The following is a 14975-nucleotide window of genomic DNA, read 5'->3' as shown; positions in this document are numbered from 1 at the left end:
CCATTCTCTCCTACTCTTCCAATATCATTCAGCTTCACCAATGTTAAGAACATATCCAAGGCAATACATTGAGCGATGTCTTGGGCCAAACGCTAATCACTTTTATCTTGGATCCTTCTCTTTCTTCTCTACTCCAGTATGCTAATAACCATCTTCATTCTATACTTTTTAATTTTTATAGTGTTTCTTCTCTGATAGTTCAATCTTTCAAAAGAAACATCCTTAAAAATCAGCACTGCATACAGCCAGCTCAGAGGGAGAAGATTAAAAGTGATGTTTCCTGACCTGTTCTCTTTTGTTTTCATCAGTGGATCCATATGATTGCTCCATAAGACCCTGGTGCATGTGAGATTATTCTCCCGTTCTGGAAGGAGGTGTTTTTGGTCCTTTCTGGTTGGGTGCTCCCAATACCATGGTCTCCAGAAGTGGTAATTCCCTTGAGGGTAAAGGGAATGGGCAGGGGCTTAATGAAGCCTCCATGTTGGCACTCTTACAGTCTGTGTTTTGGGGGTCAGAGACATGTTCTCCATTTGAAAGTCAAGAAGCTTTTGCTGTCCAGACACCTCCCAGTGTTCACTTACACAGATCAAGGTTCTTTTTTTCAAGGACTAGCCTTTTGTCCAAAATGACTTACTACTGTGGTTATGTGACGAAGGACCTGGAACCCTTGGTTGCCCTCAACTCCTGTTTTGGTCGCTTTCAAGAAATGTTATAGATAAATGATATTGCTTATGAAATCGAGCCCAAAACGCTTTCTACATTTAAACATCTGGTGTATACTATTGCCAGTGAAGAGACAAAAATTCTACCCACAAACTGTGGCTTAACAGAAGGAGAAGAACAACAAATGAAGTTTTAAGAAAGGGATAATTCCTCTTTGAAATATAGTTCTTATGAGGGATGGTGGAACCACATATATCTTGTTAGACAGTGGTGGTAGACCACAATTTATTTCTTTATTCAGAAAGTAATATCTCATAGATGCAAGAGGAAACCTGCACTGTAGCCAATATAGCAATTCTTATTTTGATTCATTGGCAATTGATGTGGTTTTATTTGGGTTTGTGATCTAGAGTCAAGAAAATCCCATGGAATACATGACAAAGTCAACTATGGAAGAATCTTTGTACTTGGAAGATAATCATCTTTAATTCTCACCTGCATCCTAATGTGGCTCATCTTTTTGTAAATAAATATTTTAACATTACTTTGAGTATCACTTACATGCAGGGATATGTAAGCATCAGGTTGATTGTGTATTTGAAAGTTTCCAAGGGGTCAATTTGAGAGATTTTGCATTCACTGTGACTCATGAGCTCAATCATAATTTGAGTATGAAACAGGATGAAAAAATGTGTACATATGAGTAAACAGTGTGTGTAACATATCCAACAAAGTTAAAGACCAGTCAATTCAGTAAATGCTGTTATGCTGATTTTTGTAACACTATTGCATATAAAGAATGCATGAACAACTCTTAAAATCCAGGGGACATCTTTCTATGGAAGCACAGTGGGAACAGTGTGGTTGAAGGAGAGAAGCTTGACAGCAGATCCTTATAACATCGGGAAAAGGATATGTGTTCTTTCAAACTGCACTGAGTCCTGAGGCTGATTGCGCTTTTGCGTTTTTCTGCAAATACTGCAAATTCATGCCATCAGATGAAATATTAGAAATGAAGACAATAAATATGGCTTTCCAGAGCGGTGCAATGGGACATCTTATCAGTGGCCAGAAGATGTCTATGTGCAGGACAGGATCCCATGCAGGGGTTGTTATAAAAAGAGATGTAACAGCCATGATGAATAACGTAGGGAGATTTTTGGCCATGGGACAGAGTGCAACTCAAAGTTGCAACAGGGATTAAATGCCCCAAATTGGTCACTGTGGTATGTGTGGTTTTACATATGTAAAATGTGATATCTAAGATATCTGTATTGAAGAGGTCAGCATGAGAAAAAAGGAATTCACTTTTTAAGAGATCATTCTACTGTGCATTAGACTCACTTCAGTGGCTTTAATTGGACTCACTTCAATGCTGAGATACAGACTACCATTTTGGGATGATGTTGGTGAAGTGAAAGACGGCACAGAATGTGGTCCAGAATATATCTGCATCCATATGATGAAGATCCATATGTCTTTTTTGAAAAGGGGTTGTTTTCCTCAGACTTATAATATGAGGGAGATCTAAAGCAATAAATATCAAGGCAATGTCCAGTGGCCCTTCCAAGTGACAAGAAAGGTAATGGAGATAGTGCTGACAGTGGCCCTCCCCTGCCCCCAGACCCTGTCCCCAGAGAAAGAAGGCAGAGTTACCTGCTGATTGGTAGCCATTTACCATTTGGTTAATTCCTTTCTTTGTTTTATGTTTATTTTCCTTTTTAAAAAGTGAATGCAACAACCAGAGGAAGAAAAGCAAACATGTTCAGATTTATTTTAAGAAAGAAGAGAACAAATTTATGAGTATAGAAAATAAACCCAATAAATCTCCCCACGCCATAAGTTTTAGTTTGCTGGCCATAAAAATGTTAGCACACATTTGTACTAACAGGTAATTGATAAACATTATTTCCATTTCTGGCTTTGTTCATTGTTTCCTGCATATTTTAAATGATGTCTATCCTTATTCTAACACAATGTCAGTCTTACTCTTCTTTTTTGTGTTGCTATTGCCAAATATATTACATTTCTACATTATAGGTCTAACAATACAACTTTATTATTTATGTTTTGTGCAAATGATTTTTAAATCATGGAAGAGATGGGAAAAATATGTAACTACACTATCTTTTATCATTGTCTGAAAGATTACTTTTAGTGGTATTCTTTGTTTTTTTTTCACATGGAAATGACTATTGATGCTATCATTTCCTTTCAGTATGAAGAACTTATTTTAGTATTTCTTCTAAGGCAGGTCTCCTGAAAATAATTTCTCTCCACTTTTTTGTGTGTTTTGCTTTATTTTGCTTGTTTTGTTTTTAAGCTGAAGACATCATTGTTTATCCTTGGATTTTGAGGGGTATCTTTGATGGATGTAGGATATTTATTCGCCTTTGTTTTGTCAGCATGCTATGTCATTCCACTACCTTCTGAATTTTATTGTTTTTGATGAGAAGTCAGCTGTCAAGCTTACTGTGCTTTCCTTAGATGTGATAAGTCATTTTTTTTCTCTTTTTGTTTTCAAGGTTTTCTCTATTACCTTTGCTTTCAGAAGTTTTAGTATGATGTGTCTGCATATGGAACTTTTTGTGTTTGTCTTACTTGGAGTTCACTGAATTTCTAATATGTGTAGATTTCATCATAGTTGGAGAGTTTTCAGTCATTATTACTGTGAATATTTATTTTCCCCACTTCTTTTTTTCTCCTCTGCTTCTGAAACTCTCATTGTGGGTATGTTGGTACATTTAATAATGTCTTATATGACTTAATTGCAATATTTATTTGTCTTCATTTTTTTGATAAGGGTAGGGACAGAGGGAGAGAGTATCTCAAGCAGGCTCCATGCTCAGCACAGAGTCCAATGTGGGGCTCAGTCTCATGGTTGTGAGACTATGACCCGAACTGAAATCAAGAGTCAGATGCTTAACCAACTAAGCCACCCAGGAGCCCTTATTCTTCTTCATTTTTGATTATTTCTTTTATTCATATTGTAAATATTTTTTTATGCCAACTCAAATCTACTGTTTTATTCTTTTAGGGATTTTTCATTGGGCTCATTACCTTTTTAATTCTGGAATTTACATGTGATTCTTTTTAATAATTTTTATCATTTATTGATATTCTCTATTTGATGAGTTTTTATTATTATTACATTTTTCTCTTTTCATAAAAGTAGTTTCTTTTAGTTCTTGGCACAGATTTGTAATAGCTGCTTAGAATTCTCTGCTAATTCTAGCATCCAAGTCAAAAGGAGACATTTAGTTAAAATAGTTTATGCCTTTCTCTGCTTATTTCACTTAGCACTATAGTCTCTAGATCCATCCATGTTGTTGCAAATGTTATATAATGCACACACACACACACATATATATATATATATTCACACACACACACACACATATATATATACACCAACAGTGTACAAGGGTTCCTTTTTTTCCACATCCTCACCAATACTCATTGTGGTTTTGATTTGCATTTCCCTGATAATTAGTAATGTTGACCATCTTTTCAGGTGTCTTGGCTATCTGTATGTCTTCTATGACTTCATTCATATATGGAATTTAAGAAACAAAACAAACCAAGGGAAAAAAGAGACTAAAAAAAAACAGACTCCTAAATATAAAGAACAAACGGGTGGTTGCCAGAGGGGAGGTGAGTGGGGGATGGGTAAAATAGGTGAAGGGGATTAAGAGTATACTTACTGTGATGAGCACTAAGTAATGTGTATGAATATTGAGTCACTATATTGTATACCTGAGACTAATAAAACATTGTATGCTCATTATACTGGAATTATTATTATTATTATTATTATTATTATTAAATACAAGTTTGTACCCAAGACCCTTGGTTCAGATTTTCACTCTGCTATGGGATGTGTGTGTGTGTGTGTGTGTGTGTGTGTGTGTGTGTGTGTTATTTGAAGACTTTTTACAGTTCAGGTAAATTGTGATTTTGTCCTGTATTCAACTAGGGACTAGTAGCACTACAGTTATTTTCTTGGCTGCTCCTCAGATGGTGAAGCTATTGCCACACTCATCCATGGAAACATATATGGTTTAGCAAAGACTTCAGATCTACTACAGGTCATACTCTGGTTGCTACTGAGTAGCTGCAGGCTTACATAAATACAAATCTTCTAAATACCTAAGGATGAGTGTGATCTCAGGATGAATCTTGTTTACTATTTCTTTCTCTGGTTCTTTCTGCTAAAGTTCTGCCTGGTCTGCCATTTTGCTTATAGCTATTCAGTTCATTGAGCTACTAGCTCCCTCTTAATTTCTTGCTACCAAAATGTCCATTGTTTTTGACAATGCCCTTAGTCATAAACATTTCTGTTCCAAATAAAGCCAGTCTCTTCAAGAAGAGCTATTCTCATGGCCAAGTTCTTGCCTGGGCAGTACATATATGCCTTGATGTTTGGATGTTTGGAATAATGGTCTACCTCTTCTTCTTTTCAAAAAAAGATTTTATTGTTATTCATTTTTGAGAGAGAGAGAGAGAGAGAGAGAGAGTGTGAGCAGGTGAGGGGCAGAGAGGGAGGGAGACACAGAATCTGAAGCAGGCTCCAGGCTCTGAGCTGTCAGCAGAGAGCCCCATGTGGGTCTTGAACCCATAACTGGGTAATCATGACCTGAACCGAAGTCAGACACTTATCTAACTGAGCCACCCAGGTGCCCCTTGTGACCTACTTCTTCTGAAGTGACTTTTCCACTCTACAAGAGGGCCTGGTATACCATATCTTCTTAGTTTACTAGTCCTGACATAAAATCTTGGTATGAGCAATCTGGGACAGATTGGGAAAATTACATCTTCAATATTTTAGGTCTGCTGTATCTAGAGCAGAACCCTAGCCTATGAGTGGAAGATGGGTGGTTGGGCTGAGCCATGAAATCAGAGTTCCTTGCACCTTTTGCATGCTTACATGAAGAGTTCCAGAGGTGGAGCTGAGAGTTGAAATAGGCACCACAATTTTGGCCACACCTGTTCAGAATAGAATTTACATGACATAGAACCTGAGAGGCATAGGAGAAGATTGTAGTTGAAAGGCCACAGATTATTGATGTTCTTCTAAAGATTTAGTATGTTTTATGGGTAAATGTTTCTCCATTTGTTATAGGTAACAGACATTTTTTTAAAATAACTTTTACAAGTTAAGTGGTTGGTGGGCTGACAAAGAGGGTACCCTGAGCTTCTGATACAATCAATCCAAAACTTCTACTCCTATGGTAATTTGAAAGAGAAAAAAGCAGGGGATTATACTACCAGATATCCTGAATTATGATAAAGCTGTAGAATTTAAGAGAGTGTGGCACTGACTGATGAAACAGAATGGAGAGCAAAATAGTCTTTTCAATAACTTGTTCTGGGTTAATTGATTATCCATATAGAAATGATGTATCTTTTTCTCTGCTCACACTAAATACTTAAAACAATTCCAGATGAATTTCAAATTTAAATGCCAGAGAGAAATTTTAAAAATATTAGAAAAAAATAACATAGGTGAACTTTATAATATTGGTAATGGCAAAGATTATTCAAACAAAAAGAAAATCTGTAAATTTAAAAGAAAAACTTAATCAGACTCTGAAATTAAGAGGTTCTGTTTTTAATTAATAAACAGGTTTCATTAAACCAATGAAAATACATGCCATTAGCATTTTTGGAAAATATATTTGCAAAACATGTATATAAAAAGGGTATATATTCATAATATAGAAGTATTTCAAACCAATGAAGTAAAAGAAAGATCACCCAATAGAAAATTGGGCAAATAACTCAGACACTTGATTGCCAATAAACATGAGGAGTGCTTAACTTTAATAGTTAAGGAAATGGAAACAAAACTGCAAATTAAAACTGATACCACATTACACACACCAATATGACTAAAATAAAAATTTTGGAACTGTCAAATGTTAGTAAGGATATGGACTAATTAGAACTCTCATATATGATGTTAGATATATAAATTTTTGCCTCCACTTAGAACATTGCTTTGAAGTATTTAATAAGTTTGATTGCACACATTCGGATTAAGCAATCCAATTCAAGTTACAGGCCCAATGGAAATGTTTCCATATTTTCCTGAATGACATGTAATAAAACATTCATAGAAAAACTAATTACAATGGCCAAAAAACTAGAAACTACCAAAAGTCCATCAGCAGTAGCCTGGGTAAACAACTTGTGCTATATTCAAATACTGGAGTAATATACAGGAATGAGAAAGAATGACGTAAAATCATGTAAAAATGTGAATGAATTTTACAAACAAAATGAATGAAATAACCAGTCACAAGAGAATGCATATTGTAGAATTGCAGTTATATGAGTCACAAAATAAGTGAAACTACTTTATGCTCTTAGAAATCAGCATAGAGACTACTCTCCAAGGAGAAAGAAAAGGGGAGGTTGGGTGGCTCAGTCAGTTAAGTATCTGACTTCGGCTCAGGTCATGATCTCATGGTTTGTTGAATTCAAGCCCTGCATCAGACTCTGGGATTCTCTCTCTCCCTCTTTGCCTCTCCCCTACTTGTGCACACACTCATGCTCTCTCTCTCTCTCTCAAAATAAACCAACTTAAAGAAAAATTTTTTTAAAGGAGGAATATAAAATATGTCTCTGGCATGTTGGTAATTTTAGGATTCCTGAACTCAATATTGGTTAAATAGGCATATTTCACTATGAAAATCCTTTGATCTATATTTCTGTGATATGTTCATTTTTTCATGCATATTATACTTTAAACAAAATTAAAACCAATAATTCAATGCACTCAAAGTCTTAGACATTTTTTTAAAAAGAGTGTTAAAACAAAATCTTCTGAAAACTCTTCTGTTTGCTTCATGGCCAAGCTCGATGGAACTAATCTCTCGCCTTTGTTTGGTTTAGTTATAAATAAAAGTCAAAATTTTTACCCTTAATACATGGTTTCAATACTAAAGCATATGTTTCATTAGGGTAGGCAGGAAGTTTTGCCTGTTTTATTCCATTGTATATAAATTATTTTAAGTATTAAAATAAAAAAAATTTAAGAAACAAATGGAAAAACTAAGAAAAAATGGCAAAATCAATTGGGAAATTCCTTTTATAGGATGAAAGTGAATCTCATTTTATTTTATTTTTTTTAATTTGTTTTTCAACGTTTTATTTATTTTTGGGACAGAGAGAGACAGAGCATGAATGGGGGAGGGGCAGAGAGAGAGGGAGACACAGAACCGGAAACAGGCTCCAGGCTCTGAGCCATCACCCCAGAGCCTGACGCGGGGCTCGAACTCACGGACTCACGGACTCACGGACCGCGAGATAGTAACCTGGCTGAAGTCGGACGCTTAACCGACTGCGCCACCCAGGAGCCCCAAAAGTGAATCTCATTTTAAACACATAATGGGAATTGTATTAGTGCAGAGGGGACAAGTTTTGAATATTAAGAACAAAAGCCTTTTTAGTTAGCAGGATTCAAAGCTTATTAATTAATAGCACTGATATTTTGAAATAAAGATTGACTTGGGAAAGGAGCTCTTTATAAAAGGAAAATTTTCTGGGGTGCCTGGCCGGCTCAATCGGTTAAACATCTGACTCGTGATTTTTGGCTCGGACTATGATTCCATGGTTCCGAGGCCTGTATTGTGCTCTGCACTGGCAGTGCTGAGCCTGCTTGAGAGTCTTTCTCTCTCTCTCTCTCTTCCCCTCCCTTGCTCTCTCACGCTCTCTCTCAAAATAAAAAAATAAACAAAACAAGAAAATTTGCTAATAATTTTTAAATCATTTTTATTGTAAGTAGCGAAATTAATCATTGCATATTACTCCAGCAATTAATAAATCCTATGTGTTCTATATTCAATAATACTACAGAAGACATTCTTTGTACCATCAATCAGCATGATTAAATCAACATAACTTAATAATATAGCTATTTAATGTGAATTTCATTAGGAAAATTAGAAGGAAGAGGAAGATACAGTATAGATGACCCTTGAACAACATGGGTCTGCATGGGTCCACTTACACAGATTTTTTGATAAATGTAATACCTATAATTTTCTCTTTCTTATTATTTTCTTAATAACATTTTCTTTTCTCTCAAAATATGTGCTCTCTTTTCTCACATAATATGTGCTACTCGACTACTTATGGGTAAGATTTCCAGTCAACAGTAGGGCATTAGTAGTTAAGTTTTGGGGAATCAGATGTTAATGTGTGTTTTTTCTACTGCACAAGAGTCAGGGACCCTAACTCCCATGTTGTTCAAAGGTCAACTGTACTTGGAATAATTATAATCAAACATGGGACCATTAAACAAAATGTGAGATGAAAATCTGATAATCTCACTATTTGACTTAGGAATATGCTTACCTCAGATCACAGCTGCCTAACTCAATATTGATCTAAACTTTTTTGTTGGTTTGTTATACTAATAATGATGAAAGAAAAATAGTTGTGAGTCTTTATTTTACTTTTTGTCATATAGACTCAGTGTTTGTAAAAAGAACATCTGTATTTCCCTTAATAATGCAGCATCAGTGTATGATTTTATAACTCCATTAATAAATTTTAATTATTTTTACAGGTATTAATCTTGTGACTTTATTTCTCTTTAACCCTAAAATTCTATACCAAATATAATAGCTATGATTTCAAAGAAGCATACAGTAGAAAGTACAAATTTTGTAAAACTATTATTGGAACTTAGTTTAAAATAATCATACAAGGAGACTTAAACTTACAAAAATCATACAACAAGAGTATATAAAGGAGAGATTAAAAGCCAGTGTCATTTCTGAATATGCATGGTATTAAGCAGTAACTTAAAAGTTGTCGGTTATTTTCCCCTGAGGCAGTCTTGAGAACAAAAATTAAATGTAAAATTGATCTAACTCCCGGGGCGCCTGGGTGGCACAGTCGGTTAAGCGTCCGACTTCAGCCAGGTCACGATCTCGCGGTCCGTGGGTTCGAGCCCCGCGTCAGGTTCTGGGCTGACAGCTCAGAGCCTGGAGCCTGTTTCCGATTCTGTGTCTCCCTCTCTCTCTGCCCCTTCCCCGTTCATGCTCTGTCTCTCTCTGTCCCAAAAATAAATAAATGTTGGAAAAAAAAAATTAAAAAAAAAAATTGATCTAACTCCCTACTTCTATGTTAGAGTGATAAGGTAAACTTTGTTTTCTTTTTTTTTTTTTTTTTGCTTATTTAAATAAATTATTTAAAAATTGTTTTATTCTATTTTTTAATGTTTATTTATTTTGAAAGAGAGAGAGAGAGAACAGAGTAGGGGCAGAGAGAGAGAGGGAGACAGAGTTCCCAGCAGTCTTAGCACTGTCAGCTCAGAGTCTGAGGTACAGTTCCATCTCAGGAACCATGAAATCAGGACCTGAGCCAAAATCAAGAGTTGGCAGCTTAACCGCCTGAGGCACCCAGGCGCCCCTAAAATTAATTTTATTTCATTTTTCAAAAAATGTTTATTTATTTATGAAAAAGAGAGAGACAGACAGAGTGCAAGTGGGAGAGGGACAGAAAAAGAGAGAAGGAGACAGAGAATCTGAAGCAGGCTCCAGGCTCAGAGTTGTCAGCACAGAGCCTGAGATCATGACCTGAGCTGAAGTTGGGTTGCTTAACCCACTGAGCCACCCAAGCATCCCTTAGATTAGAGAAATATTGCAAAGTTGGTTAGAGTTCCTGGAAACAAAATCCTACACTGAGTTTACACTGTCATTAACTGTTGGATTACTTTGGTAGATTTGTTACAATTAATTTTAAAAAATACTGATACAATATTATTTATTAAAGCCCATATTTTTTTTTAAAAAAAATCTAATTTTACCTGACTTTTTTTTCCTGTTCCAGCTTTCTAGATGAGATATCACAGTATATTCAGTGTCATATCTTCTTAATTCCCCTTGGCTGAGACTCTCAGACTTAACTTATTTTTGATGACCTTGAAATTTTTGAGGTGTATTGGTCTATCATTTTGTGGACAGTCCCTCAGTTTGGGTTTTTCTGATGTTTTTTCATGATTCAACCAGGATTATGGGTTTTAGACCACAGAAGTAAACTGCCATTTTCATCACAATGCTGTCAAGAATACATGCTATCAGCGAGACTTACCAATGACGATGTTAACCGTAATTACCTTGCTGAGTTAATGTTTGGTTTCTACATCTCTTTTTTTAAATTTTTTTTTATTATTAGAACATTTTTTTAATATTTATTTATTTTTGAGAGATGAAGAGACAGAGTGCAAGTAGGGGAGGAGCAGAGAGAGAGAGGGAGACAGAATCCAGAGCAGGCTCCAGGCTCTGAGCTGTCAGCACAGAGCCCGATGCGGGGCTCAAACCCACAAACCATGAGATCATGACCTGAGCTGAAGTCAGATGCCTAACTGACTGAGCCACCCAGGCACCCCTCTTTTAGCCTATTTCTAAACTGTACTCTTTGAAAACTATATGTAGCCCACAGTTATGGGGTGAGGAAACACACTCTAATTCCTTGGGGGAATATCTATATAAATTATTTCGAATTATTCTGTAGAGGAGATTGTTCTTCTCCCAATTTCTTTCTTTCTTCAGTAATTTATTCCTATCAGTATGTTCTCAAGGATATTTATTTTACACTTTGTCACTCAAATTGTTCTGGCCATTGAGGGATTTTCAGTTAGTTGCTATGTCCCTTTGACATAAGATGCCATGTTTTATTTGAGCACTTCCTTACTCTCTGGCATTATTAGATGCACTGGGCTCATTTTGTATACTACCTGTCTCAGTCCTAGAATTAGTCATATTTCCAAGAAATCATAATCTCTTTTATTGCAGAATAGTATTAGAAACTAAGATATAAAAAAAAAAAGAAACTAAGATATAGGCTTTGGGTTTGCAAACACACATGCACACATGCACACGCACACACACGAATGTAAAGATGTATTAACTTAATCCACATTAAGCTACAAATGAGTTCATTCTGAGGTGCTGATGTGTCTCATTGTATTCTATTACCACATGGTTTATTCTAATCTCTACCTCTTGATTACCTGTATTCTCTCACCTCAACCAATGCAATACTGAGGGATCTCATTCATAGCATTCTCTGTTTATTTACTTACTAGCTCAGAATCACTGTATACACAGTGGTTTCAGGATTAATAACATTTATCCTCATTAAGAAACAAATTTACCACACAGTGTTTGTCTTATAGTTTGTCCACCCTTTTCAAAAGTTATTTGGGTCACCACCATTGTTTTCCTTCTCACTTCAGTCAAATTATGTCAGTTTGCAATACAATTAAATTTTTTTTGCTGCTGTCTGTATTCCATTATAGAATTCTACATCTTAATATTGATTTTTGAAAGTTACATGCATAAGTTTTACTCGTGTCATAAAGTTCCATGAGTGTTGGTACATTCAAGTATCATGTATCCTCCATTATAATATCATACAGAATAGTTTCACTATTAAAAAAAAATCCTCTATGCTTCATGTTTTTATTTCTCCAATCCTATCGAACCCTTAGGGTTTTTAAACCACTGTTCTGTTTTCCATCTGTATGATTCTGACTTGCCAGAATATCATAAACTAGACTGGACTATCACACAATGTGTTGCCTTTCCAGACTTCCTTTTCTCAGTTAACATTACGAATTTAAGTTTCATCCATATTTCATGGATTGATAGTTTATTACTTTCATCACTGAAAAGTATTGCATTGTATGTATGTACCATAGTTTGTTTAAACAGGCACCTATTCAAACCTACTTCTGGGTTTTGGTAATTATGAATAAAGCTGCAATAAACATACGAATGAATTTTGTGTGAACATATGTTTTAAGTTTGCTAAATATCTAGAAGCATGATTGGTGTGGTAAGGTATAAAATAAATTTAATAGGTGTATTCCCAATAAAATTAATGTGTGCATTTTTTACACTCTTATTTGCAGTATGCATATCTTCTTAATGAGGTATCTTCTCAGATCTTTAGCCCAGTTTTATTGGGTTGTTTGTTGTCTTATTGTTGAGTTGTAAGAGTTCTTTGTATATATTCAATGTATCTTTTATCAGGCATATGATATACAAATTTTTTTCTCTGTCCTAAATTTGTGTTTTTATTATGTTAACATTGTCTTTCTTATACATTTTTTAAAAAATATTCATTTATTTTTGAGACAGAGAGAGATAGAGTGCAAGTGAGGGAGGAGCAGAGAGAGAAGGAGACACAGAATCGTAAGCAGACTCCAGGCTCTGAGCTGTCAGCACAGAGCCTGATGCGGGGCTCGAATTCATGGACCGGGAGATCATGACCTGAGCTGAAGTCGGATGCTTAACTGACTTAGCCACCCAGGCACCCAATATAAGTTTTTAATTAAAATAAAGTTTTAACATCAATTTTTCGTTCTTGGATTGTGTTTTTTGTGTTGTATCTAAATATTTATCACCAAACCCATGAAAATCCATATTTTCTCCTAGAAGTTTTTCAGTTTTGCATTTTACATATAGGTTTATGACTCATTTTGAGAGTCATAAGGTGTAAGGTGTAAGGTCTCTGGATGATGATGATGATGAAGATGATGATGGCGATGATGATTACATATGGATTTCCAATTGATCCAGCCTCATTTTCCTTTATCAAATTGTCTTTGTGATTTCACCAAACTTAGTTGACAATATTTGTGTATGACAATATTTGTGTATGTACCTCTAGACATATATTATGTACATTCATAGACACTATATTATGTTCCATTGTTTAGTCTTTTTTTTTTTTGCCAGAACCACTGTCTGGATTAAAATTGCTTAACAGTAACTCTTAAAATCAGCTAATGTGAGTCTGGAACTTTCGTTCTTCCTTTTCTGAATTGTGTTGGCTATTTTTGTTCCTCTGTTTTCAGTATATTAGATTTAGTTTGTTGCTATTTCTAAACACCTTGCTATGATTTTGATGAGGCATGCACTACATCTACAGATCATATTTAAAAAAAACTGAAATTTTAATAATATTGAGTCTTTTTGATACGTGAATATGAAATACAATTTCCATGTATTTATGTCTTCTCTTATTTATGTCATCAATTTTTTTTGTAGATTTCTACTTATAATTCCTGCACATAGTTTGTTAGATTTATTACTAAGTAACTTTTTTCTTGTTTTGTAAATGGTATTTAAAAGTGTATAAACTGTTTTAGATGGAAGTTTTAGGTTGACAACAAAATGAAGAGGAAGCTATAGACATATCCCGTTATTATCCCTGCTTCTACACATAGCTTCCCTCATTATTAACATCACCCAACAGAGTGGTACATTTGTTATAACTGATGAACCTACACTGACACAGCATTATCATGCAAAGTCCATAATTGACATTAGGATCCACCTTTGGTGCTATACATCATAGGGGTTTTAAAAGATGTACAATGACATTCTTTATACTGGTATCATACACAGTTTCACTGGGCTTCAATTCTTGTGCGCTCTGCCAGCTCATTATTTTCTGCCCCACTGTCACTGGCAACCACTAAATTTTTTACCATCTCTATAGTTTTGTCTTTTCCAAAATGCCATACAGTTGGAATTATATAGGATGTAGTCTTTTCAGATTGGTTTCTTTCACTTAGTAATATGCCTTCATAGTTCATTTCCTTTTAGCATTCAATAATATTCCTTTGTCTGGATGTACCACAGTTTATTTATCCATCCACCTACTGAAGGACATCTTGATTGCTTCTGAGTTTTGACAATTATGAATGATGCTGCTATAAACATCACATGCAGGATTTTGTGTACATAATTTTCAGATACTTAGGGTAAATACCAATGAGCATAATTGCTGAATTGTTTGATGACAGTATGTTTAGTTTTGTAAGAAACTGCCAAAATGTCTTTCCAAGTGGCTGTATATCAGTTTTCATTTTTATCAACAGTTCCTATTGTTTCACATCCTCACCAGCATTTGATATTGTCAAATGGTGATTTGGATTTGGGCCATTGTAATAGATGTGCAGTGGTATCTTATTATTGTTTTAATTTGTGTTTCTCTGAACATATGATCTGAAGCATCTTTTCATGTGTTTATTTGCCATCTGTATATTTTCCTTAGTAAAAAGATGTTTTTCTTTCACTTTTGAAGGAGAATTCTTCTGTGTGTAGAATTATAGGTTGGCAGTGCTTATGTTTATTAAGAAACTTAGTGTACTTCTTTACCTGGTTCCTCTGTAAGGTGTCCCTGTCCATCAACTTATTTCAGAATTTTCTATTTGTCTTTATATCTCATTTATTACGCTTTTTCTTCTTCTTACAGGTATCGCATTATTTTACAAATTGAACATT

General features: G+C 35.0%; 1 protein-coding gene across 1 annotated transcript in view; it reads left to right on the top strand.

The window, feature by feature from the left end:
• Positions 1-452: 452 nt before the first annotated feature.
• The window catches only part of LOC121027763 (disintegrin and metalloproteinase domain-containing protein 21-like), a 60416-nt gene continuing 45893 nt past the window's right edge, over positions 453-14975 (top strand). The window contains 2 exon segments of the mRNA XM_040471623.1: positions 453-591; positions 1662-1810. Coding sequence (XP_040327557.1) covers positions 453-591; positions 1662-1810 — 288 coding nt within the window.

Source organism: Herpailurus yagouaroundi, unplaced genomic scaffold, assembly GCF_014898765.1.
Source record: "Herpailurus yagouaroundi ecotype Mexico unplaced genomic scaffold, PumYag 28, whole genome shotgun sequence".
NCBI lineage: Eukaryota > Metazoa > Chordata > Mammalia > Carnivora > Felidae > Herpailurus > Herpailurus yagouaroundi.
This window is presented reverse-complemented; position numbering and strand designations above follow the sequence as displayed.